Source organism: Aphelocoma coerulescens, chromosome 11 (genome assembly GCF_041296385.1).
Source record: "Aphelocoma coerulescens isolate FSJ_1873_10779 chromosome 11, UR_Acoe_1.0, whole genome shotgun sequence".
In the NCBI taxonomy this organism is placed as follows: domain Eukaryota; kingdom Metazoa; phylum Chordata; class Aves; order Passeriformes; family Corvidae; genus Aphelocoma; species Aphelocoma coerulescens.
This window is the reverse complement of record NC_091025.1, coordinates 19,464,093-19,491,779: the sequence shown is the minus strand read 5'-3', so window position 1 is coordinate 19,491,779 and position 27,687 is coordinate 19,464,093. Positions and strand designations below refer to the sequence as shown.

The window sequence follows — 27,687 nt, the reverse complement described above, 5'->3', positions numbered from 1 at the left end:
GGGCAGCAGGGGGCGCTGGCGGCCCCGCGGACGGCGCGGCGCAGGGCGGGCCGCGGCCGGGGCTGCCCGGGCACCGCCTGATCGCGGGGCGGGCGCGGCGCGCGCGGGGCCGGCGGGGCGGCCGCGGGGCGGAGGGGCCGGCGGGGCCGGCGGCGCGCGCGGGCGCGCGGCGGGGCGGGGCGGGGTCCTCGCGGCCCGGTGAGGTCACTCTTTGTGGCGGCGGCTCCAAGATGGCGCCGGTGCTGGCGGAGAAGAAGCTGCTGGGGCCGGACGGGCCCGGCGGGGCCGAGCTGCCCGGCGAGGAGGACGAGGGGCAGAACCTCTGGTGAGCGCCCGCGGCCGCCCGGGGCCTGCACGGCGGGGCGAGGCCCGGCTCGGCCGGGCTGCAGCAGAGCGCGGGCCCTCGGCCGGGGCAGGGCCGCGCTCGGGCCCCGCGGGCGGCAGCGGCGGGGCCGGGGGCCAGCGCTGGGGGGACCGGGGGTGCGTGACCGGAGCCCCGCGGCCGCAGGGACGGGAGAGCGGGGGTGAGGCAGAGCCGGGAGCGGGGCCCGGGACCGCGGCTCTGCGGGACATCCTCGGGGCTGGCTCCGGCAGAGGCGATCTCGTGTTTTTTCTGTTTTTATTTCTAAAGAATGCTTAAAAAATACCTACGGTGGTAGAAAGGCTTGTGTAGAATGCAGCAATCGATTGTGATGAGACTTAGTTGAAAAGTAATGTTTTGCAATAATGTGGCCTCCTATGAGGGGGAACTTTAAATGTTCCTGCCTGTGGTTTAGAAATCGTAAAAGCTGTTCTCTAGAAGGTAGGATGCTCGTGGTGGTTTCGAATGAAATTGGCCTTTAGGTGTAACAGCAGCCCTGGTTTGTAAATAGCCCGCATTTGCCGGGGCCGTCGGTGCGGATGTGCTGAGCTCATGGTGCTGTCACAGCCTGCGCTCGCTCCGTGCCGCGGGATAACGCGGCTGCTCTGCTGCTTTTCCAGGTCCTCCATACTCAGTGAAGTCTCTACACGGTCCAGATCTAAATTGCCATCGGGCAAAAATATTCTTGTTTTTGGTAAGTAACACATGCAGCCAGTTGGTTGTGGGTTTGTTGATTTTTTTATTTGTAGAAACAAAGTGTGTTTCAAACAACGATTGGAGCAAACTGACACATGGGTTTGTTACAATTGGGTTATGTAATTTGATCTGTGGTCTTGTCTTCATGCTTATAGATTTTCTTTCTCTTTGATTTACACTGTTAGATTTATAGCCTATTTTAAATAATGATAGAGAATAAGATAGTTCTTCATTCTTATTGTTCTGCTATAAACCATTGGATTTAGATGAAATACTTGGAAGAGAACAGCACATAAGTATGATTTAGAAGTGTACAAGGATGCTTCTCATTAATCAAGCAAGTAGTGAAAAAGTCTTTTCTATGAAGTTAAATGTAATTCTGAAGGTGTCTTTTTTTCCTGTACAAACTTACTGGCAGGTGATGATGGTTCAGGTAAAACCACACTTATGGCTAAAATACAGGGAGCAGAGCATGGCAAGAAAGGAAGAGGACTGGAATACCTGTATCTGAATATTCACGATGAAGACAGAGATGGTAAGTTCCTTCCACATGTAATCTCTTTAATTAAGTAGCTGACATGCTATTTTAATAATTGTGGTTTGATGAGTGCATTCTGGGCTGCGCTCAAGTAGCTGATTCAGCATGGTGCTGTGAGTTTTAGGAGCTGTGTGCATTTCTGTGGAGGGAAAGGTGTTTCCCAGTCAGTGTCTGTTCTCCCTCCTGCCCTGCTGACAGCCTGACCTGTGGGTGGGCAAAGGCAGCTCTGGGGATCCCTTCACTGGCAGGGGAGATCCCTTTGCTGATGATGACTTTGTTGGAGCTGTAATGGCATTGCTGTGGCTACTTTGTGACTAGAGAAAGTGAGTGATACATCCATGAGAATTTCGTGCTCAAGATGGATTTCTGGGCACAGGGGTGTGGTGTTTCTCGTGAGGGCTGTGTGTGGAATTTTGGTTAGCTATAACAGATGTTTTGCTGTAGTTGACTGAGTGAAGAACAGAACTTAAAGTCAGAAGTAGTATTTCCTTTTCTCACATTGGAGCTGGTCTCTTTTCCCCTTGTCTTTTTGTTGCTGCTGCTGATTGCTTGTCTCTACTGTATGGAGGGAGATTATGCCAAGAGTCCATTTAAAAGCAGGTATCATTACTTGTATTTTTGGGAAGGTTGGGGACGGGAAGAGATGGGGAGTGAGTTTGTTATCTTTGCTCCTAAATCTGCCTCTGCTGATCTCATTTTGGGCAAGCTGCTAGACCTCCTTGGGTTGGTTTGTCTTTGAAAATGGGGAATGACAGTGTTCCTATTCATGACTTCCTTCTGAGTTCAGAAGAGGGAAGCAGTGGTGGTGGTTTGTCCCTGTTCCTGAAAACAAGCAGACTGGGAAGATCCTAGAATGGTATTTTGAAACTGGAGATGCGCTGAAGGCTTGCAGGAGTGATTAAGTGCCATATGTGACTGGTTGTTATGGAGATGGGTCCTGCACTCACGTGGCAGGAAGCTGCCTTTGGATACTAAGTTAGGCACAATGCAAGGATGAGTACATTGTCATGTCTTCCAGTGGCCTCCTTGCAGCTCCTAAAAATCTTTTGGGATGTAATTTTAAGTGCTGAGCCATTCTTGGCTTCTTGAGGTTCTGGGTGTGCTTTTTCACTATGCACAATCTGCTTTAGTGCTGCATAAAAACTTCAGGGGGGAAAAAGCCCCTATAGTTGGAGGGCTGGGACAGCCTGTGTCATCCAGCCTCTTGCAGCTTCAAAGGAGATGGTATTACGAGCAGAAAAATGTTTGCTGTGCTGTTTTTCCTGGTGCTACCTATCAAACCTCAGGTATATCCCTACATGGGAAATATTCTGGGGCTATTCCTGACTGTCTGAAAGCGATAAGTATTTGAAGTGATTAGGAGAGGCCTGTCATAAGAACTCAGGCAGCACTAGCAGGGAAAAAAGAGATCTTTTTTGACTGACTACGGGCTCAGCTGGCCAATTCAGGTCTTCGTGCATCCCTCTAATGGGTGTGTTAGGAGCTAATAATACATGCCTTTTTCCCTTCTGTCTCATTAGTGTCATCCACAAGCAAAATAAATAGCAAAGTGGGTCAGGACCTCCCAGCAGGCAGAGATAACGCTCTTTCTTCTCTAGGACAGGTTTGGATTTGGTTTTGAAACTCTCTGTGTGCTTCAGATGAGTGTATGCTCATATACCGATTTGGGAACAAAGCCTTTATATTGACCCACAATTCTTGGAAGCATAAAGAAGCTGAGGGTAGGCATTCAGGAGCTCAGGAGCAGATGAGTGGTTCTGAGGGTCTCAGCTTTTTGTTATACTCCAACCTAGCCAAGACCAGATCATAAGGATTTCCAGGGGTGCCAGACCAACACCGGTAACTGAAACTTGGCAGTGGAGTGAGATGATCTCAGCTTCTTTCCCAGGTGGTAGAAGATTTATTTGCTCTCTTTGCCTTATTCTTCTTCATTTCAGACCAGTTTACTCTGTCCAGGAGAAATATTTTCCTCATAGTGCCGAGTCATTCATTATCTACCTCCCACTTCCCCTTGGAAACCTTAAGGAAAATCTGTGTTGTTTCCTATGCCATGGTCTCCCCACCCCCTTCCTCTTCAAGGGGTGTTTGGACCTGGCTCCTCCTACATTTAAAGTAGGATTTTTCTGGATTTCTCAATGCAATCTTAGTTTACAGCTACTTTCCTCCTAAAGATCAGCTCAGCAGTTAAATTGTCTTTTTCAGTTTGTAGGAAAGTTTAACAAATGCCCAGAAAGCATCTCTGCCTTGCAGGCCCCCTGTGGCTCACAGAGGTGCCCACTGACTGTCTGGTTTTCCCTGTCCCCTGCTGGTTTCTTGGTAGCTGGATGCACATGGGCACTCTGCTTGTGTCCAGCAGCTCCAGGTCTGTCAGGTGTCCACTGCTCGGTGTGATGTGTGGGCTTTGGTCCCCAAGGCTCAGGGTCACTTAGATTCTAAGTCTGCAACTGAATCTCTGCCTGGTAAGTCTCTTTCCTAGGGTACTGTCCCAAATGCTGCCTACGCCAAGGCATTTGCTCAAGAAGAGGTTTGGAGATGCCTGAGAAGCAATCCTGGGAGAGAGAGGATTCTCCTAAATCCCCAGCTACATTATCCTTGGAGCATATGGCTGCTCCTGCATACATGACACCACAGTTCATCTGGATGAAAGCATTTATAGCACTGGCTTGAAACTTAGCTTGGAATATTAAATGATCTTGGAGCTCGGGCACCAGAGTCTTCCACTACTGGAATTTCTCAGGCAGTGTGGCAAGTTTTAATTTTTTGCCTGTCTTTATGATGAACAGATGTTTTGTGTCTCTGCTGGTTAGTCTGCTTTTGAGGACTGAGAATCTGAATTTGTAGGAGGTAGAAGCTGTGCATAATTTTCCTAAAGGATCTGTGTTTCCAGTGTAGCTTTCAGAGGCCCTTGCAGGGCTAGGGCAGAGTTACAGCGGGGATGTAGAGCAGAACAGGGAGCCAGACAGAATGGACTGGTCTGTGCTGTGTGTGTCAGCTGGAGTCACAAACACCACAGGGACATTTCTGTACTGCCCAGACTGCAAATGTACCTTGGCTGTGCCTGGTGTGCTTGGGAAGAAGAGCCATTCTGGGCTTGCATTCTTACTTGTAACAAAATCAAGGAGTCTTGGGTTTTGCCTCAGGTTTGGTCTGGCCTTACTCATATCATATGCATATTCCAGCTGAACTGGTTGTTCCAGGTTGAGCCAAGTCTTGCTGCTGCACTGTTTCTAATGGGAAAATTGTCTCTTCTTTTTTTTTTTTTGTCCACATCTTTAAAGTGGTTCCCTTGGAGGTTTTCTCCTTTTTTGCTTCTCTTCGCAGCTTGAGCAAGGGATATCTAATTGCCACTGATATCTTTTGGATAAATGTAGATGTAGTTGCAGTTCACAGAATCAACCATGTGCAATAAAATTCATCAAAGCTGGAAAATCTTTTTCAGGACTAAAGGGATAATGGAATATTGACAGGATTTAGACATGTGGTTTTAGCACCTTTTGTAATAGCCTGTAATAAGTAGCCCCTGCTTTTCCAACAGGATCTGGTAATTGTGTGCTCTGTTTTTGTATCTTGTGTCATGGCCAGTAAGAAGGGCCCAGTTAACATTCATGACTAAGTAGGAGCTTGACATGGTGCTGACAAAGCTGAATTTGCCATCAAGTCCTTGCCAAATTGTGAGCACCCAGTACTGTATTTTTAAGTGTGTTTTTATTTTAGCAAGTGTAAATCACAAGACATACCTCTGTCCTGTAAGGAAAAAGCAAAACCTTTCCTTTTCCTACAGTGTTACATTTTTTTGTTAAAGTACATTTTAACGTGAGTGCAAGGCTTCCAGGCTTCCTAGCAGACTGGTTTTGAGTGGTAGCTCCAGCTGCATTCTAGTTCCACCTGTATTCTAGTTCCAGTCTGCATTCCGGATGTTAAGCAAAAATTAAATCCTTAAGGGGGGCAAAGGTGCTTAGCAAACAAAACACTTTTAACCTCAGATATTGGCTTTAAGAAGTGACTTAGAAGCAATGAATTTGGAAATTACTAATTTTTGTTATTTGCCAAAGTGTGAAAGCCTTTTCTGCAATCAGAGTACTCCCCACAGGAGAATCCATCAGTGCTGATGAGAGCTGTAAACTTGGATAAACTATGGATAGATTTGCATTAGGTTTTCCAAACTTCCATCCATGCTCCAAGGAGACAGTTGTACATACACACAGTTCATGTCTATTAATAACCTTTAGCTCATAGAAAGCTCACGGGGTTTTTATTTACTGGGAGGCTGCTGCTTTAGGGCATGTACAAAGGATGCTTCTAGAATGCAGGGTCCTGCACAGATGTTTTGTTTACTGTTGTGTAATAGCAAACACATAAATGTGTTCACATTGTGTCCTACCTTGCTTTCTGTTTTTCCAGACTTTTCCTAGACCTTGCCTCTGACATCAGAGGTTGTTGGGAGCTTTAGATTCAGACCTCCAGTGCTGTGGGAATCCCTGTGGTGCCAGTGATTGGTGCCCTGGAGGGGGGCAAGGGAGGGAGAGCAGTGCTGGGTGTGCACAGGTGCTTTTCTGAGCTCCACAGGGATTGCCCTGACTGATGGCTGGAGGGTGGATTGAGGGGTGCAGCTGGAGTAAGAAGAGCTGTAAGTTCACAGCGTGGCTGCTGCCCTGATTGTGTGATGGCTGATGTTGGAATGCCTTAGGACAGCCCAACAGAACTTAGAACAAATGCTGAATATAGACTGCCCACATACAGCCCCTTGATGAGATCTGTCTGCAACTGGGCTGCTCAGTAATTTTGTCCAAGGTCTGATTAAACAGGTAGGATGTATGTATCTGTCATCTTTTCTTCTTCCAGGTTTCCTACCCAAGCTTTTCCCTTTTTCTGGAATCAGGAGAGATGGATTCCTTCCTGGAATAAAGTTGTGATAGCCATAATAACTGGATTTATTTTGTGAAGCTGAAAGATTCAGGACACAGAAGTACAGTGAGGCAGGGTAATTATGAAGCTCAGTAGCTGCTTTGAAAATCTGGGTTCTGCAGTGCCTGGTTTGCAGATCTGTGTGTTTCAGAAGTCACATATTTTGTATGTAGTGCAAGAGAGACTCGCTGTTCCCTCTGGATAGCTGTAGTAAAATAGGGAATACTTAGGAAGAGTCTAAAAGATCGAATCAATGAAGTTGTTCCTCTTCAGCAGGAAGTTCTGATGATAATGTAATTATTTATGTAATTATTTTCTTTCTTTATTTTTTTCTTTTTTTTTATATTTGGAAGAATTGGTTGTTCATGGTACCTGATACATAATTTCTGGAGCAAACTCCTTTTTCAGTTCTTATATTCTTGCCAAGAATTCAGTTTTGGGGTAAAATGTCGACTTTCTGTCCCAGCTGATCCCTCTCTACTTTGCCTTGCATTCCACCAAAGTATCCAGCCACTATCAAAACACTTGTGGGAGAAATACAAAAGCTAAAATACCAGGTCGTTTCTCCAGTGCTCATTTTGTCAGGAGCCTGCAGAAGGAGCCAGTGTTAAGTCAGTGTGAGTTAAGAGCAGATGGCACAACCTTGTTGGGAAGGTGGGAAGTTCATCCTGTGTTAGCTTCTCCCACTCCTGTGCTAGAAACCTAAGCTGCTTATTGCTAGTATCTTGTTTGCAGCTTATTTCTGCTGGGAGGTGTCTCGAGTGTGTGAAGCCAGCTTATGAGTCTGGGAGACACCAAAGGCAGCGTTCATCCCCTGCTGGGCTGGGGCAGGGCCACCCCTTTGGGCCTGCACTTCCACATCCCCTGTGTTCTGGGTTCACTGGCTTCACTGCACATATTCTAATGCAGGACTGTTGTGCAGCAGTTTAAAACTCTTGTGAGAGCTGTCCTGAGTAAAAGCCCAAGAACAGAAATGATTTTTTTAAAGGAAAATGTTCTGAACCCAGAAAGGAAAGCATCTACTGACTAATGTAGGCATTTACACAGGAACCAGGCAAAGTCTGCTGGTAGCTGGGGCTGCTCCTTGCACTGAGAACTGATGCTCTCATCTGGTCATTCCTAGCCTGGCAAAGCCAAACCCTGGCATCTGCTGGGTTCCAACTGTGCCTTTTCCTTTCAGATCACACTCGCTGCAACGTCTGGATCCTGGATGGAGACTTGTACCACAAAGGGCTGCTGAAGTTTGCAGTTTCTGCTGAATCCCTGCAAGACACCATCGTGGTCTTTGTAGCAGACATGTCTAGACCTTGGACTGTTATGGAGTCTTTACAGAAATGGGCCAGTGTCTTGCAAGAACACATTGATAAGATGAAAATTCCTCCAGAAGAGATGAGGCACATGGAGCAGAAGTGTAAGTCTTTGTGCATCCGTACATTCCTGTTGTTTTTTTCATTAGCTCTCACAAACTTTTGATGGATTCCTTTAGGTTAGTGTTTTGAGAATGGGTTGGTTAAGAATTACTTTGAAGTTGTGTGCAAGTCTAATTCAAATAGACTGTGTTAGGCTTTAAAACAATTCTTCCAGTTTTGCTGTGCTGACAAAACATCAGGTGAATTATTGGTCTAGATCCTGGGCAATAATGAGATTTTGATAATTTGATTTTTAAAAGGGGCAATTTAAAAAAAGTAACTCAATAAAATGACAGATTGACTTTTTAGAAAATGGTGACAAAATTCAGTGATGAAGTGAGCTGTCTGCTTTCCTGTGATATCTTAGCCAGGTCTCACTCTCATACTGTGCTTGTCTTACAGAAGGTCTCTTTGCCCTTGTTTTTCTGGTGGCTCAGACTGTGATCCCGGTGCAGCTAATTGTGTCTCACTACAGCCATTCCTACCCTGTGACTTTAGGAATGTTGTATAAATTAACCTTCTTTCCTGGCATATCTGTGGCAGAAAAGAATCTGGAACTGGCAAGCAGTCATTGTTGCAGCTCCTTTCCTAAAGTAGTTTTGAATTTTTCTTGAGATTTTTTTTTTTCTGTTTTCATATTGAATTACTCCAAAATAAATTCCTTTAGTGGAAAAGACCTTAGCAACTTCCAGTCCTTTTCAGATGAAGTAGATTCAGACTGATTCTCTCTGGTTGCTGCTTTGCCTCTGGGCTGGTGGCTGTCTTTGCTGGAGTGTGGAACCCTTGGAAATATGGTCTGGTGGCTTCCTGAGGGTCACTTTAGGGAGCAGTGTGATCTGTTTGGCCTGTGAGCACTCAGGTGTATTTGTATAGCTGATAATCCTTTCTGAATGTTAAATATTATGTTTCCAGAAGCCTTGTGCCTACAGCATACCAGCTAGAGTTTAAAATTAATGATTGAAACCACCCAGGTTTGATCATCAGGTTATATTTAAACAAAAAGTAAAATATGAGGATTTTTATGGGAATAATTGGGAGGAGGTTGTTTGTGAGAGATTTTTTGGGAATGGGAAATGGAAAGGCAGTTCTAGTATCAAAATCCAACAGCTAACCCAATTTTCACTTTTCTGAGACACAGCAAATGCTATGGCAATCAAAGTAAAGGGGGAGTTTGTGCACTTAAATTTTCCTTTTAAAAAGAGAAGCTTTTCAGCCTTCCCTTCATGGTGCACTCTGTGAAGGAGCTATGGCAAAGCTCAAGCACCCTGTTTGAGGAACTTAGAAGACTTTCCAGTAATGGTATCTTACAGAATCTAAATTAAAGTATCATAGAAACTCCTGGTTTCTTGTGAGCTCTCCTGGAGTCAAGGGAAGAGGAGATGGGAGAGGGGCCGAGTTCCTCCAGCACAGCTCCAGTGCCATCCCCTGGCTCAGTGGGGGCACACAGGGCCCTGATGTCTCCTGTTCTCAGGCCCTGTGTGGGACACTTGTGTCACCTGGATACATCTCTGGCTTCTTGCAGACTGTCCCTAGGGTCAGCTCTGTGCTCAGAACTTTGGCCACCATGGCTTGTAATTCTCTTAGCAGCTCATGCTGAGGAAAGGCCCATTGTAAGTGTGTCAGGATAATGGATTGGGCAGGATAGAGCACACGTGTCTGGTGAATGCCTTGGGACTGCTGCCCATGCTAGCTGAGCATCTCCTTACTGAAATCCTGCTGCCTGTGCCTCCTGGGGTAGGCTGCCACTTAGAAAATGAAGTCACTGGGTTGCAACAGCCCAAATATGTAAAAACCAGGATAATAAAGTGCATATGAGGGCAGTAGGAACATAGAAATGGAGTGCAGAGTGATGGGATGTGCTGAATTAAAGCCCCCTGCAGCATAAGACATGGATTGGATGTGTTTCCTGGCTTCACCTGCAGAGTATTCCCTTACTCCTGCTCCTCCATCCCGAGCTGAATGTCCACAGTGCTTTCCCTGGCTGTCACACACAGCACCAGGAATGCTAGGGAAACACTGCCCAGCCCTGTCCCACTGGCATCTGATGCCTTAGGTTTTAACTTTTATATTTTTCAAATCCTGTACTGCTTAGTGTGTAACTCTGAAGTTTCTTGTAGCCTGTTAATTTCTGCTCTCTCGTGCTAGGCAGACATAACAAAGCCTCTCTGGGCCTGCTCTCCAAGGACACCCAGACCACCCTAGGCCCAAAAAGTATAAACCAAAGAGCCGCTAAGGGGGGCAAGCAGAGGGGAAATTACATCATTAAACTGAAGCTTTAATTGGAGAATTAACCCTGATATGCAAATGAACCAAACCTATAAAAGTGTGAAGAACTCGTGACCTGTCGTCCATCTTGGGGTCCATCTGGGCAGTAGCCTCTGGCCCCCCAAAGATCTTTGAAGGCCTTTCAAATAAATACCTACTTTTATTCTCTTACTCCTGTCTAGTCTCTCTTTCTAGGAGGCCTCTTAAGGCATCACGTCCACCTGAAGTGCTGCAAGGCTGTTCCTTCTCCAGTGCTAAGGTCCTAAGAGTTTCCAGAGATCCCTTTGTTAACTAACTCTTCTCAGTGGAGCTGGACTTTGGACTGCTTGTCTCTGCTGGCAGGGTTTGTGAGGCCTTTCTGCACCCAGCCCTTGCTCCTCCTGTGTTTGCTGGTTGAGATACTGACTCTTGGCTTGCCTGGATGGGTGAGAAACTTCCCTTTGGAGTTCAAGAGCTTCCAGAATGGGCAGCAGGACACACATGGAAGCAACAGGCTGCCTTGCTTGGAATGTACCCAGAGCATCGTCTGCCTGCACTCACTGCCATCACTGAGCTGCTCTGGAGATTCCTTGCTAAGAGCTTGGCTAATGTGAAGTCAGATACATAATGTCAACTATGCTAATTTAATTCAGGCTCAATTGTGATAAATCGTTATTTAAATAACACATATTTGAATAATTATTTCAGGGGAGATGTGAATGTTGCCTCCCTATTTAAGACAGCAGAGCAGATAAGGCAGCAGTCAGGAATCAAGAGCTGCAGAAAGGAGCTGTATTGATAAAATAGCAATTATACCAATGACCTCTGGGGTGTTTGAAGCTAAAGAATTGAAACACAGTAATATTTTTTTGCAAATTGTGTACTGTCCCATTCAAGCAGAATTAATTTCAGAATACCTAACTTTTTTCTTTTTTAGTCTGACATAGAGCTGAAAGATTTCTTAAGCTAAAAGATAAAAAAAAATGTATCCAGGCTTATCCAGGTATCTTTTGTCTAGGAATTCTTTTCACAAGACTAAAATTTTTAATGATCAATAAAGATAGGGCTAAAAGTGATTGTAAAACTTAATAGAGTGTAAATATGGATTGATATTCTTAGAAAAATACTCTCTATTTTTCTCATTCTGCTATTCAGGGCCTTTGGGATTTATCCATTAAGTTGTAGTATTTGCCTGCATTTCCACATGCAGTTAAAGAGCACTCCAAGCCTGAGCATCTTATTGTTGCTGGAACAATCAAACCTAAGAATAATCGTGGATTGCTGTCTCAGTGCTTCCAGTCAATGCATGTCCTGAGTGATGCAGCAGTTTTTGGTGGCGTTACCTTGCAGTGCCTCGTGTGAACAACAGCAACATGAACAAAACAGTTTGCTGGACCCTTGCTGGTGTTTGCTCTGTTTAATGCAAAACTCTAAAAAGCCACAAGTTTGGTAGATAAATCAGCAGTCCGTAGTGGAGGTGTGATTTTAATGGCACATCATCACCTGGTGAGAAAATTTTAAACATAATAGGCCATTCTGAGTACTCAACCTTAGTGATGGGTGGCAGAATATTACCAATTTGCCAGAGGAACTGTTGTTTTTCTGGCTTCCTATTTTATGTGCATCATCTTAGGTGTGTTTCCTGTTCAAAAACCTTAAACCAAAGTAATTTTCACTACTTCTTAATAAAGAAAAGAGTTGTTTTCCATACCGTATAGAAGCTGATTCCTCAATTAGAACTGTGTGGAGGAGAAAATATTCATAGCTTGCTAGAAAAAAGGCAAATGAAAAGCTTATGTGAGCTGTTTGGATGTACAACTTTATTTCCATTAAATATGGATACTTTATATCCAGTAAAAGCCTGAGAGTGGAGCTCAAAAGAGAAATAGCTGTGGGAGGTAAGAGAAAGTATGAAATTGCTGTGTGTCAGAGAAGTGCTTTAACTGCAGTAAGCTGCATTATTACCTTGTGAGAGTGCAGTTCGTTCACTGGGGCATCTGACAGTACCTGGGGTACAGGTGCACTTGGGTTTAGCAGGACTAAGTTCTGAATGGGAATGGGGGTTGAGTGGAAACCTCGAGCAGTGTTTAAGCACCTACTGCTGGCAGGCACTTACACTTGTTTCTGAGTTAAAGTGGTTTCTGTGTGCTCAGGATGCTGTAGTCAGAGGCTCTTGCTCTAGCTGTTACTTTCTGTCACTCGGGTAGTTGTTTGTTCAGGAGTTTTGTGTCCCAGTGCTCAGTGTCTGGCAGGGATTAGTGCTGGGCCCAGCTCCACAGGGAAGAGTTTTCTCCCTCCACGTGTGAGGTGTGGCCTTGGTCAGCAGTACCCAGCAGCAGCACTCCTGGGGAGAGGGGGGAGCTGGGAGTCGTGGCTCTCTGGGATTGTCCTCTTCATTCCCATTCAGCAGAAATTCGTGAGGAGAAAATTCGTGAGGATGAAGCCATCAGACTTCTGAAATTTCTGAGTTGCATTTGCTCTCATTTACATTACTAAAATTCTTAGAGCATCTTTTGTTTTCTCATGTTGTCGAGTGTTACTCTTTTCAGGAGAGGCTTTTATTCCCCTAATTTGAAGGGGTTTATGCTCCCAAGTATCTCAGTAAAGAAAAGATTCTTTTGCTTTGATAAGAGCAAAACTCAGGAAAGGAATCCTGTTGGATTATAATGCTGTGGTAAATTGAGAGCTGTATTGTCAAATAGTCTTTTCTGTGTGATGAAATCAGAGAGGCTCATCTGAACCATTGTGGGAGATGCAGATGGTGTTCTTTAAATTGCTCTAATACACTTGGCCTCAATAGTAAATAGTAATGGGAAAGCCAATAAAAGTAAAGAAGCACTTCAGAAAAACCCTTTTCTAGTTAAAGGCTTTTGGTGAGATAGTAAACACATGGAATGGGCAGAATGTAGAATGGAATTTTGATTTGCTGTAGCTGACTAAGAAACAGTCCTGGAGGAAGCATCCCTTGGAGCACTGCTGTTTCCTCTCCACCAGACGGCACTGCCTCCCCACGTTTAAAGCAACTGCATTCCATTTTCATTTGTTTGTATTTCCTTGCACCCTGGCATATATTGAATTGGTGATTGGGAGTCTTATGGTCTGTATTTAGTCTGGGGTTTTTAAGCTTTTCTCTGGAATGGAGCTCTCTTTTCCACAGGAATCACACAATTTTATATTTCAGCTAAACATTGTAGATTGTGCAGCTCTGAACAGAAGAGTTTTTCTGATCTGTTCTTCCTTTCACACACCCGTTCTTTTGCAGGACTGGTTCCTATTTTGAAAATGTACTATGACTTCTTTTTGCAAGGTTTGTAGAAGAGAATTCCCTGAGGTTTTACCATTTGCTCACCTCAGGAGGCCTGCAGTGCACTGCACTTCCTTCCCTGGCACACGGAGGTTGTGCTGAGCAGCCTCTCTGTGTGGCTGGGCTAGAGACTGGTGGCTTTTCTGAGGAGTTTTCCTTACTGTCCCTACAGTCACTCTGCTCCCACTGTTTCTAAAATAAAGGTGTCTTTGTGGGAGCACATCATGGAGTTTGCTTGGCTCTTTCTGCGAGGGTTCCTCATGGCTGAGTGAGGAGGAGGAGGCTTTGGAGGGGGGAGAGCCCTGGGCCTCGGGGCAGTGCTGTGCCTGGAGTAGCCACATCCAGGACACAGGTTTAGCTGGTCTGTGCCTTTGGTCTTGAAAAAAAGACATTAAAGTGTAGATTGCAGCCCAGATTTGATAATGCATGTGTGCTCACAGAGTATTTCCAAAATGGCTGTAAAATTCCTTAGGTGCCTCAGTATTTGATAGTATTCAGTATTATTGGAACACTCACTGTTGCTGTAAAATTAAAATACTGAAAACATAGAAAGCATCTAGTTTCCTCTGGACCCTCTGTAGTTTTCCAGAATACAACTGAATCTCTTCAGGTAACATGCAGATGCCCTTGAGTCTGGGTTTATGCAGGTAGGTTTTATATTTGTAGCATTGGATGCCTGCAACAGAAATGTAGAGTGATAGGAACTAAAGTAATTGTTTGTAAGAAAAAGTGGCTGTTTCAGGTTGGTGTTTTCTGTGTACAGTTTTCACCATGCTTTCTTCCACAATAGGTACAAAATGCAGGGTGTAGACTGTGTTGCTAAACCACATTTATGTTTTCTGTTGTCAACTGTCATATAATGAAACGTTCAGGAATATGCATTTGTGCATACTATAGCTCTTGCAGATAATTGTGATTATTTGTAATGGTTCCAGATCCCACTTGATTTAGCTTCCTGTAAGTTTTGATGGAGGAGAGTTGTGGTGTTGGAAAGGGCAACAAGGTTTAACTTGCATTCAGTTCTCATGTAGTATAAAAATCTTTTTAAAAAGTTGGGATTTCTAGTTAGTTGTAGATTAATTATGGTTTTAAAAGAACTAGTTCCTTTGTTGTACCCTAAGAGTTTCTCTCTTTTAATAGTTATAAAGGAGTTTCAGGAGTATGTAGAACCTGAAGAAGGCTACCAAGGATCACCACAGAGGAGAGGCCCTTCGTCTGGCCAGGAGGATGAACATGTTTCCCTGCCCCTCGGAGACAATGTGCTGACTCACAACCTGGGCATCCCCGTGCTGGTGGTGTGCACAAAAGTGAGGCTCTGCTTCTGTTTGCTGCTATGCAAGGGTTTCATTGCTCCTCTTGTAGGAGGGATGCTGTCTACAGACATGCAAAATGAGTTCTGGATTAATGGTGAAGGGGTTTGTTTTACAAGTGAGCTTCTGCCATCAACATCGATTTTTACTTTTATGGAACAGTAATAACTTCTCAATTATCTGTTAATTACTTTCGCATTTGGTTTATCGGTGCTGTTTTAGAACCAAAATAAATGTGATGGGAGTGTGTAAGATTAAAGAAGGTGGTTTAAGGTGTGCTGGGATTAAATGCTGGGTTTTTCTGGTTTGTTTTCCTGCCTCTCCCAGTGTGATGCAGTGAGTGTCCTGGAGAAGGAGCACGACTACAGGGAAGAACACTTTGACTTCATTCAGTCACACATCCGCAGATTCTGCTTACAGTGTATCCTTTCCTGTGCTGAGGAGATTGCCTCTAATCTGGAAGAAAGAAGAGATGTTTTCGTGTTGAATTGCACATAAAGTTAATCCAAGAAATTGCTCTGCAAAGTTGCTTGGTATTTGCTGTGTAACATTTGTTTTTATGAAAATGTTGACAGATGTATAAAACCTTTTCTAGATTTTAAATTGTGCATGGGATTTGGAGCTTTTGTTCCTTTACAAAGGACTGGTTTTACATTTTGTGAAGTGTTCTTTCTTGGTTTTCCCCTCAGAATTTGCAGTTCCCATGTAAGCCCGAGATCTCATCTGTGTATTAAGTTTTTGACTTTTTTCCAAGTTAAGTAGGATGCAATTTCCATGTAAGCCTGGGAAGATGGATAACTTTTGTGTATGTCAAGGAAAAGTGCCATGAGTCTTGTCATGTTATATCCCCTCCTCTCCCTGAATGCTAAATTCTCTAGTTCTGTTTTGAACTACTGCTCAAAGCTAAGTCTAGTAGATATAAATCAATTAACTCCTGCTTTGAAATTCTTATTATAATTTAGAAACTGTATCTTACATAATTTTCCTTAAATAGAAACTCAGATGGGGCTGCCTTGATTTATACATCAGTTAAGGAGGAGAAGAACCTTGACCTGTTGTATAAGTACATTGTACATAAAACCTACGGTTTCCAGTTTACCACACCTGCCTTAGTGGTAGAGAAGGATGCAGTTTTTATGTAAGTCACTTGGACAAGCAGCATGGTGTCACATTGGTTTTTATTAAGCACTGCATGTAACATGTATATAAAAATAAATGGAATGGTTTGTTGTTCAAAAGCTTAGCATGCAAGTCCTGTGGAATCTCAAATTTAAAAAGCAACTTAGTGCATATTACTTGAATCAGACTATACCATTCCAGTTTTTGTGTCCTTGGAATTTAGCTGAGAATTGGGATTGACCTGTAAGAAAGTTGCCTTATTTAAGTAGAGGACAGTGTATAAATGATCTCTGTAGAAGTTACAGAAAAGGCAAAGCTTTCTTCCTTTTTACAGACCTGCTGGTTGGGACAATGAGAAGAAAATTGCCATTTTACATGAAAACTTCACAACAGTAAAACCAGAAGATCCATATGAAGACTTCATTGTAAAACCTCCTGTAAGAAAGGTAAAAAGAGATTACTTCTTCCTGTACCCCAGCAAATAAGTGGAGTTTGCTTGAATGGCTGCTAAGGACTATGGAAGAACCCCAAATATAAATGTAACTTTTTAAAAAATCTAATTATGTGAAACATCAAGCTTTCATTTATTAGTTGCTTAAAATACTGCAAGCAAACTCAGAAACCATGCACCTTATTGAATGAAAGGCAGTCCAGGAATAGCTATTTCACATTTTACCACTTTTGCATGTGTGGGGCAGAAACACACCCAGAAAATGGAGAATTCTCTTGTAGGACATTTACATTTGTACATTTGGCATTGAGGTTACCATGCAAAGGCAAAGCAAGGTCATCTCATGTCTTTGAAGAGATGCTGATGATATCAATATCCAAACTTAAAAAGGTGAATGTGGCTACCTACCAAGTGCTCATCTTTTAGGACAGTGCTCACAGGCTGGCATCACTGTTAGTCTGCTCCAATATTTTTTATTTTACAGTACTTTTTAATGACAACTTCTGTAATGTTACTGTGATTTTAAATGTGAAAAAACAGTTAAAAAAAAAGTGAACAAGAGTCCTAAAGATTTGCCTCTCTCTTCCCCTTTGATCACCAAAACATAAAATGCAGTTACAGTAATCCACTTCAGATTTTACTTGAAGTAACAAAATGTTTTGTTCAACAGTTAGTCCATGATAAAGAGCTGGCAGCAGAAGATGAGCAAGTATTTCTTATGAAGCAGCAGGTAAGAATGGAAGAATGAAAATAAGTCTTTACTGTGTAAGATTTGACTTTAATTTCTCCCTTATTATTCCCTTTGGTTTTTCATTCCTCATTTAAATCACCAGGTAGCTGTTTTTCAGCTTTGCAAATTCAGATGTAATTGTGAAGTAAGACTTTATTCTAAAAATACAAGTAGGAAATATGGTCACTTATCTTAGCAAGCTGAAGGGAAGATATGCTGAGAACAGAAAGAATTTACATGTCAAAGGAGAAGAAGAAGAAGAAGACACTTTGGATTTCACCATAAAGTTGTATTGATCTGTGAAATATAAATACTTTTAAAACCTAACATCTGAGCATTGCAATTTTCTTTCAGCCAGAGGCTTGAAAGACTAATGTGTCCAATTTGGCTATACTGTAACTTGTTATTTTCTTTATTACTCTGTAGTTTAAAAAATATAACAATACTTCCCTATACAGGGGATTCTAAATGTCCTGGAGGTTACAGACTGGAGTGTCTCTGGTGCTGGCTTTGAGTTCTGAACTGGCTGTGTGAGACAAAGGCCCAAAACTTCTTTACTCCTTGCAGCTCAGTCCTCTGGAGGCAGAGTTGGGAAGTATAGAAATATCAAAGAGGAATCCCGTAAATATCAGGAAAACAATCAAATAAATTAATGGTTACTCAGCTTCACTGTATTTTATTCCTCTGTATTCTTTGAAATATATTTAATATGCTTAATATGTTGTTTTTGCAGTCATTCCTTGCCAAACAGCCAGCAACGCCTACAAGAGCATCAGTAAGTACATCCAAGGAAAAGAGTAGGAGGTGTTTTGTTTCCTTCAAGGGAAAAGGGAATGATTTGAACCTGCAGAGGTCCATTTTTTGTATTTAAATGTAACTACATAATCTCTCCAAACTGCAGAAAGTAAATAAATAATGAGGCAATATTTTAAAATGTTGCTTGTAAATTCACTGTGGAAACATCTGATTATTGAACAGAAAATTTCCTGCAGTGATTCAGCCTTTCCTGTAGTAGAGGCACATCCCCAAAATAACTGATCTTTTGGGTGCTTGTTTGTTTTCTTTCTCCAGTGTGCATCACTACAGTGCCAATAGAAAGGTTGAAAAAGTAATATGCACGTGACATTAAACTTGCTTTATGTAACTAATCTTTGAAGTTCTTCTCTGATTTGTGTGATTTGGACTTTTTTTAAGGAATCTCCAGCAAGAGGCCCTGCAGGATCCCCAAGAACTCAAGGCAGAGCTGGTCCCGCCAATGTACCTAGTGCCTCACCAATCACATCAGTAAAGAAACCAGATCCAAATATTAAAAGTATGAATGAGCATTTTACTCTTCTATCATGTGTTATTTCCCTTAAAGTGAATCCTCTGCTGCAGAGAGACCTGGGGATTTATTCACTAATAGTATAGTTAATTTAATAACAGAAATGAATTTGTGATATAACTTAGGATTGATTCTTTTCTGGTCATTTATGTGACTTGAAATAGAGTTCTGTTACTGCCAAGCAGTCAGACAGAGGTCAGCTACATTCTGATTTCCTTAAGTTGCCTCAATACATTTATTATGCATCAGTTGGATTATTAGGGTGGAAACTGCTCTAAACTGCAAACAGTTTTATATTTCATATCACTTATTCTGGAATCTACAGTGAACCCCATTCTATTAAACCCTCTCTGGAATGTCATTTGCTGTAGTAGATGGAGTAACTCAGAAATGAGACCATTCCCTGAGATGCTGCTCTGTGATACTGAAGGGTTTCTTTCCCCTGTGGGCATTAAGGAGGTCTGCAGGGCCAGTGTTGTTTTTTGTTGTGCACTGTAGGGCCGTGCCTCACTTCTGGGGGTAAAATGCCCTTCTGGATCCTGTCCTGTGGCTGAACTGCCAAGTTTTGTTTTGTTAAAAGCAGTGTGGCATGAAAGGCTGCACTGGAACATCTGTACTTGTTATTAATGGGCTTATCAGTCTTTGAATTTCATGTCTATACTTAATAATCCTGCTCTTGGCTTCTACATTTATTAAAAACCTAAAAGCATACAAATATTTAGATCAAAATTTCATTACACACCCCCCATCATTCCAGAAAAGCAGGAATGTACTTTCAGCCATCTCTGCCTATGCCAAGGTATGCAAAGGACTGGGGTCTTCAAACTGAGCGAGGACAGACTTTCTCAGAGGTTTATTTCCTTGATTAGCAAGAGATTTGTATGTGTGTGAAAATAAGTTATAATTTACCAGCTCTAAGTGTTCTGTGTGATCTATATTTGTTTTTCTATTTAGATAATGCTGCAAGTGAAGGTGTCTTGGCTAGTTTCTTTAACAGTCTCTTGAGCAAAAAGACTGGCTCTCCTGGAAGTCCTGGTGCTGGAGGAGTGCAAAGTACAGCCAAGAAATCAGGTATTGGACTTGTTATTGCACTTGTTTTTAATATTTTATTTGGCACCTTGGTCCATGGGTGTGTCTCTTACACTGGTCAGTAAAGTGACAGACCTTGTCAGATGACAAAATGTACAGTTTAAAAAAAGAACTAAACTACTGCAGCTTCACAACTCCAGGGCTTTTGTTAAGCCTGATATAACTTAATTCTTCGAGTGAAGTTGCATTGCTGGGATTCCAGTGACATTTCAGTCTTGATCCTATGCTGAAAGTACTGATTTCTTTTTCAGCTTCAGAATTCCTTCCTTTCTTGACGCTTCGCTGTTACAAAGGAGATGCAGTTTTTTGGGTTTGGACTGGAGTTAGCAGTGAAACTATTGAAATCTCCCCCAGAGTTCAAGCTGAAATGAGTTACTGCTTGTGACAGCTTGAAGGTGTTCACTCAGTAATTATTGAGTTCTTATTGTGATCCAACACAGCTGATAACACCGACAAATGGATGCACTCTGTGTGTGCCTGTGACTGCACTGTGTGAGATCCTTGCTGATAAATAATGCAGCAGTTCAGGTGAAAATGAGAGAAACCTGCCAGTGTACTTGGTACCTACCCAGACCTTGGTGGTGTAAAATGCATTGTCCACCTGATAGACTAAATTTACTGCTTTGATTCTTTGACTGTTCCTTTTCAATACTGGCATTCCCATCACGCTGAATGTTCAGGAGCTTTCCTTCCAGAATTCTTTCTCTAGTAAATTATTGATAGATCACTACTTCTGATCCCAAGCTTGTGCAATCTTGTGGACTTTATTGGTGATGCCAAACCCACAGTTCCTCATGCTGAGAGGCGAGTGTAAGGCCTAGACATTCTGAACTGGAAATGAGAAATGTCTGCTGCCAGCCACACTGATGGTTCTGCCAGAGAACCAAGGCAGTTGGAGTGTGGGTATTCTTAATTTTTTTTAATTGGGAAGGTGTATATATGACATTTCATGCTCTGAAAGCTCAAAAATGCCTAGAATTGGACTTACAGCAAGTCAGGCGTGGTTTTTTGTGTGTTTGTTTCAGCAGGATGAATTCTGTAATTTTGTTTTTATTAAATGTATTTATTCTGAAGATAACAAAAGGGATTTTGTGTTATGTATTATTTACATAGTAATATTGTATCCATGTTATAAAAATACTGAACTAATTCTTTCATAATCCAGAGTGCCCTCTTCAGTTAAACACTGAAAGGTGTCCCCTGCTTCATCAAATGCAGCCTCGTGGTTTACTCAACACAAGGTCAAAATAACTTTTTATAGAAATAGAACTATAAATATTTTTAGGTACTATTTCATCCATGCTTTTTATCTGAAGCAAAGTCAGTTAGGGAGCACCTGGCTAGTGATTAAAAAGCAAACAAACTCAGAAATAAAAGCTGTAATGTCACCTCTGCAGGAAGCTTATTCCAGCACTTAATGTCTCAGTTATTTTGTTCTCTTGTCCAGTGTTTCTGAATCCCAGTACTCTTGGTCTTGTTTGGGTGGCGATGGAGGTCAGTGTAGCCCCTTTGTGTTTGCAGCAGTGTTTGGGTTTGAAAGCTGCTCCCCTTTGCCTGTGACTTTTGTGTGGCCTGCAAGAGCAGATTTGTGTGCAGGACGTGTTGTTCTGGCTGTGACAGTTCTGTTCCCCTGGGACTCTGCTCAGGGACCTGTTTGCTTTGTGCTCAGGAGCAACTGGGGGTGGCAGACCAGGCTTTGCCTGCCCTGAGAAGGGGTGACCTGATCTGTGCTACAGATGTGTTTTGTTCACATCTCTCAGGGGAACATGGGATTGTTTTCATCTGTGTGACAATGAACAGGATTTTTTATAACAATTCAGCCAGTTTAATACATTTTCTGCTTCCTGGTAGGAGGGTTTCTACTCTGTATCAAATGACCTCAGTGTCTCAAAAGGTTATGTGTTTCCTTTATCATTGTTTCCCATTCTATCACCATGCACCACTTTGGTAATTTATGTAAATAACTTTTTCCCTCCAATCCTGTCTTTCAAAATCCTCTGTTGTCCCTTCAGGCACACTTACCTACATATCTGCTATCTTCAACAGCTGGACAGGGTAGATTGCTGAATAAAAGTACTGACCAGTGCTATGGATAACTAATGGGTAATATTGTGAATTAAAATCCATTCATTTTCTCTGAAATACCAAGGCTTTTTTTTTTTTTATTTCTGTGAAGGTTATGTGAGATGTGATATCGACCACTTCTCCCTTCTCCACAGGACCTGTTATCCTTTCATAGCAATGTGGGTGGCTTGGCAGAACTTGTCGGGAACAGACCCTGTTGGTTGTTGTGCTGGTAGGCTGTTCTAAGCACCTAAAACATACCTGCAATTTCTGGAAAAACTACTAAACTAGTATGTAATGGGCTTTACTCTTTCCTCTTTCAGTCTTCTAGAACACTCTGTGCCTTCCAGGACCTTTCAAAAATAACAAGTGGCTTTTTCTTTTGCTTTTTTTTCCCTTGTTGTCAGCATTAACTTCTAACTGGAATAGATAATTTCTCTCCTGAATCATGTAGAGACAGCAATCATACATCCTTCCTTAACTTCTTGATTTTGTTAGACTAAATTAGACAAGTTCTCTTCTAGTCTCCTGCTAGAGGCTGAGCTCTATTTTCCCCACTAGTTTCTTCATTAGTTCCCATCATTGGCTTATTCTTGTCTTGAACACGAGTGATCAGAATATTGTGTCAGCACTGCAGATCTATCTCATTGTAGTGCCTGCTGCAGCAGTTCTCTTTCTTGGGTGGAAGTGCTTCTGCTGAATGATCTCAAGGTTGGCTTTTCTTGGCTGCATCAAGTTGGCAGCTCCCATTCCTCCCATTTCCTGACTTGGGGAACAGAACAGTCGGCTTTCGCTCGCAGGAGAAGGGGCCTGTTCTTGTCACCTGCTGTGCTCACACCTTAGATGAAGCAGTGTAAGATTAAACTGTCCTGAGAAGGTAAGGGCTCCTCATGCTGCTATCTGAAAAGCTCTTGTTGAGTTTGTGAGGTACCTGGTGCTGGTACCTGATGAAGAGATGACCTGTTCTTTGTGGAACAGTTGAACAGAACACATTGGAGAAAGCCTTTTTTTTCCAGCAGCACCCTCTGTGTGAGTAGATGTACTAAAATTATCTTTATAGGCATTTCAAATGTCTAAACTGTTTAAAGAGCCCAACACTTTCAGAAGGTTGATGACAAAAATATTTAGCTTTAAAGAGACCATCTGTTTCTCTCATGGCTATGAATAGCCTGAGGTTGAAACGTTGAGATTCTGTCCCAGGATGAGAGAGACGTTGTGGATCTCAACAATACTGGTCAGCCTAATTGATGGATTGGTTTCTACTGTGACAATTCTACCTGAGAGAAATCTCTCCTCCGGGCAGATGCTGCAGTGTCATGTCCAGTTTTCCTGCTGTGCACTTCTTCTTGTTTGCCTTTGTTTCTGGACTCTCTTTGATGTCTAGACCACGATATTTCAAAGAACTTCAATTGCTTGTTTCTGTGGTGGATTGTTTTTCTTCATGTGAACTTCTATAGTCACAAAGTTATTTCATTTATATTCACAAGAAGATTCTTGCAAATTCTAAGGCTGCTTCTCTCTCTCTTCCTGTACAGAGGATAAAGAACACAGGTTCCCTTCTCTCACTCTGATCTAGCAAGAGGAATAAATTGTACAGAACTGGGGGCATGTAATTGTACAGAACACATCTCACTGAATGAGGCCATCACTCCTTGACAAATTTGTAGGGAAACTGAAAGCAAGTGTCACTCTCATTCATAATGGAGGGAAAACTCTTATTTTCTTAAAAACAGCTCCTTGTATTTCTTCTCCATCAGAAGGTGCTCCCCCATGGTGGTGATAAAGGGGAGTGTGTTCCCCTGTGTTGGGAGTGTTTCTCCTGTCCACATGAGGTATTTGCTGGACCTTGCTTGGGGTTATTTTGGAGGCCTAAGGAGCCAGTTCATCCAGCATAAAAAACAAAGTCACAGTTTTTGTTTAGATCTGCTCTCATTTAAGCAAGGATTTTGTGTGGCCTTTATTGGTTTAGGGTTTATGCTTTTTCAACTCCCAGGTGCTATTAGTCTACATGTGAATTGTTTTGTATTTTAAGTTCTGTTACAGTACATTAGTTAATGTACTGATTCCTAAATTTTGCTTAAATACTCCTACTTTGAGTAGATGCTGTTTAGAGTGCTGTGGCTTATAACTAGTGCTTAGGTCTAAAACCTTCCTAGTGATTAAAGGTAACCTTTTAACTTGGTTATGTCTTTGTACTTTGGAAAAAAAACACTTAAATCTCTAACAGTCAAATCTTGCCTTCTTAATGTTTTCAGCATGTACCCTGGAAAAAATCCACCTAATATTTCACACACATTTGAGCTGGAAAACAGATGCTTGTTAAATTCTTTGGCTATGTAAGGAAGCTGTACATGGTTATATAATCTACTTTTTGTCTAAAAATATAGCTTTTTAATCTTAAATGCTTGTATGCTCCATGCATTAGGATATATTGTACCAATTTTGGTGATGAATTTGTCCGTGGGTTTATAATTTTCAGAATCACTGAGGTAAGCTGAGGGTTCAGTTAGGGAATTGTTAAAAAGTTTTGAATCTAATATAAAAATGTAAGATATGCCTTTGCATGAAATACTTCAGTGTGTCTGGTTCCAATTGAAGAAGTCCTTTGAAATGACTGCTTGGCAATATTACATGAATATGCAATTCCTGTCCCCTTTTTAAGGGAAACATTGTCTGCAGATACGAGAGTTCTCCCTGTTAGTTGTTTCATATTCAAATGCAGTGAGCACAAGTGTGACCAAACAAATGGGATTTTTTTTAGCAGGTGTCCTACATACCTTGTGTTTAAAAGTTGGTTTAAATAGTCCTTGCTATCAGTGCTAATAACAGAATTGTGTATGGCTGATTTTTATGGAAAATTCTAAATACAGTTATTTTAAAATGTTAGTTGCTATAAACATATCAGTGGTTGTGGTGTGCTTTTTGCTGCTGTGTAGTTCAGCATTTCACCTCTTTAAAGTGGATCAAATTTGAGTCTTTATCAATTTTTACACAGACAATACCCTGCAATGTGCCAGCCTCTGTGGTCTTGGGGAGGTGGCAAAATAATGAGAAATAAGTAATATATTGTCCTGTAAAGGTGATTTTTTTGAACACTTGCGCTTGTTGGTTAAAACATATCACTGAAATTTGAATGCTTTGTGTCCTTTTCCTTTCCAGGACAAAAGACAGTTTTGGCAAACGCTCAGGAGGAGCTGGACAGGATCACTCGCAAGCCTGACCCCATGGTAACAACAAATTCTCCTCCAACAGAGAATGAGGCTTGATAGGGCAGAACAATGCAGATGTAAATGACCAAATAACTATGTATAGTGATCTGATAAGACCAGGAATTTTCTGCTATGGCAGATGCTATCAGTTTTCTTGGGGCAGGGGAAATGAGCTTACTACATCATTGCCTTGTCCCAGTAAAAAGTGCACATTCAGGAAGTTTGCATATAAAATCCCTCTGTATAAGATAACCATTTAGAGTTTATATAGGGCAATTCTTTTGGTTTGGAGGTAAAGCAGGTGCAGCTGCATTTCCTGTTGTGAAGAACACAGAGAAGCAAAATGGAGAATTCTTTCAGAAGTACTACTGACTGCACACGAGGCAAGAAAGAGAACTGAAACCCTCTTTCAGAGTTACTGGAATTGGCTACTTGTATGTTTGCAATGCATTATATTCCTTGGAGTGGTGGTGGTGTAACAGCATTCATTGGGGGGAAGAAGCCGAGGTGGGGAACGGAGCCCTAAAAGGGGAAACGGATTTGGGACAGTGAGTAACCAGAATGTTGGATTGACTGGAGAGGAGCAATGTTGTCAAATCCTGTGTTTCACAGGGGGTTAATAGTCACTGTTTTTAAAAGACTACTTTACATTGGAGAACTCCAGGCCAAACACTAAGAACCACGGGAATTTATTCTTGTTATAAATCTTGTTTTAGTTTTTAAAGAAGTCTTAAGAGTGTGGATGCCCTTTCTGGTGTAGCTGACAAAGGGAGAAACTAAACTTGTTTAGCTCCAAGTGCCTGGCACAGTATGTGATGTGTCTTTAGAAGGTGCTTGAACTTATTGTGCACTGTAGTACAAACAGTCACTGTTTGGTTTTATTTGAAAAACAGTAGTTTGGCAATTTGTATTTAATTTTAAATCCTGTTTCCTGATAGCTTCTGCCTTTTTTATGCCAAGAGGCTGGCCTATGAAGAATGGTGGGTGACGGATCATTTTCCCATAATGAAATGTGCTACAGAACACTCTCAGTATTTTTTTTTTCTTACTTTTTTTGTAACTAAATATCAGCTACCAAGCTAAAATGGATTCCTGCCTTACACCTATGGAGGTTTTTAAAAAAAAACTTTCAAGGCCCTAGTTCCAACCACACGGGCTGCAGGTGCAGCCAGCTCCAATTCTGAAGGTAACCTAAAAAGTATGAATGTGTGATGGACATCCTGAAGAAGTCTTTTTGTATTTTCTTTCATGTAGCATTTCATTTGGAAAGATGGGTTGTGGTTGTCCCCGTTGCTCTAAGGGAGCCCTGTCCATGGTCACATAAACCATCATTCTGTACAAACAAACACAACTGCTATGGTTACTGAAATGGCACTTTGATTTTATACACGGTATGCTTGTTTTACATGTACACACTACCAGAAATTAAAAATACCAAGCATATTCTGTGCTCTTAATGCTGAAGGGAAAAACCACAATTTGAATTATACAGAGTTTACTTTTTATTGATATGAATTTGTTGTACTAAATCTGATGTCTGGATATAACTTCCCTAATATATATTGTTACTTAAATATACAGAATTAGACTGACCACTAACACAGTGCTGGGTGTTAACCTCAACTCCTACGTTACAGCAAGAGGCTGTTCGTGTAAGCCTGTCTAGACATCTAGAAAGCTAAGAGTATTTACTTGCCTCTTTGACAAACATTAACATGAGTATGTTACTTGTGCCAGTTTTTTTGTTGAAAATACTATATTTTTCTTTTTTTTCCTTTTTTTTTTTTTACTTTTTTAATAAATGGTATGACCTGAAGTTATACAGTTGTCTAGATAACAGTAAGACTAAGACTGTGGCTGGCTGATGGTGATGTGGATGCACTTCCTGGTGTAACAGGTGCCAGTTGCAAGTTACCACACCAGAAGTAATTACACACTGTCCTCCTGACACTGAGAAGTGAGATTGGAGACTAAACCATCAAAAATTGGACAGGAAAACTTAAGTGTGTGATTGTAATGGGATAGTTTGAAAACCTCAGTCTGAAACTGCCTTTTTTTGTCATCTAACCTGATAAGCACTTTTCTAGCAATATGGCTAAAACTTACAATTGAAGTATTTTCCACATGTATGAAAAGGTTAAATATACTAAAACTGATCAAAACTGTTACTGTGTGATAACTTACCAGCTTTGCAGAGAGACAAAACAGGGACAGATTTCCAGTTTCTAATTGCAAGTGAATGCTCCTAGTTTACTGAAGAGAGGTGTAAGTAATGTAGCATCCTGTGGGTGCCAAAGTCTGCTGGCTTTGGTGAGCTGCACAGTTGTTATTCTGGTGTCTTCAAGCATTGGAACCAAAGGCCAAATGCAAACAGCCTTTACATTTTCAAGTGAAACTTCATTTTATTTGCAGATACACTTGTATGGTAGACTGTTTAAACTATTATATGCCTATATTTATATGCATTATAGTGACTGCATCTACTGTTCATGTTTAAACTAAGAAAACAAAAGATGAACGCATTCAACTTGAAGCAAATAGAGAAGTTTAAAGATTGGCCCTCCATAAAAATGCTGTGGTTATGCTGCTTGATTTTAAGTTTGCACTTTTTTTATTGGCATTTTAAAAAAACCTGTTTAAACTGAACAGAATTTCGTATTTTATTTAATTTAACTACGTTGAAAGTGACTGCTCTGTACATCGTGAACTTAACAATATACATGCTGTAAATGAAAGTTCACTGTCCTGTATACTAAGTTTATTGGTTTTTCTTCCAACTTACAATTAGGACTGCAAATGTATGAAACAAACCTTAGTCCAGTTGTATGGCTTTAACCAGGTGCAGTATGCAGTCATGTGGAACCTTGCTTTCTAGTGCTGGCAAAACGAGGACGTCTTTAATTACTGGCTTCAATAAACATGAATCCAGACTGC

At 41.8% G+C, this 27,687-nt stretch overlaps 1 protein-coding gene across 1 annotated transcript; it reads left to right on the top strand.

The window, feature by feature from the left end:
* The first annotated feature begins 195 nt into the window (after window positions 1–195).
* On the top strand, window positions 196–27,687 carry DYNC1LI2 (dynein cytoplasmic 1 light intermediate chain 2). Its single transcript, XM_069026551.1, has 13 exons — window positions 196–325; window positions 982–1,055; window positions 1,476–1,592; window positions 7,681–7,911; window positions 14,598–14,764; window positions 15,095–15,188; window positions 15,770–15,905; window positions 16,221–16,332; window positions 17,008–17,067; window positions 17,801–17,842; window positions 18,262–18,379; window positions 19,346–19,462; window positions 24,704–27,687. The coding sequence occupies exons 1-13, from the start codon at window positions 231–233 to the stop codon at window positions 24,808–24,810; spliced, it is 1,470 nt and encodes a 489-aa protein (XP_068882652.1). The 5' UTR covers window positions 196–230; the 3' UTR covers window positions 24,811–27,687.

Bases quoted from the DNA above. Each gene is read 5' to 3' on its own strand.
- DYNC1LI2 (XM_069026551.1), top strand. From the start codon at position 231: ATGGCGCCGGTGCTGGCGGAGAAGAAGCTGCTGGGGCCGGACGGGCCC. The intron at 14,765-15,094 runs GTGAGGCTCTGC...TGCCTCTCCCAG, and splicing joins TGCTGGTGGTGTGCACAAAA to TGTGATGCAGTGAGTGTCCT. The intron at 18,380-19,345 runs GTATGAATGAGC...TTTTCTATTTAG, and splicing joins ACCAGATCCAAATATTAAAA to ATAATGCTGCAAGTGAAGGT.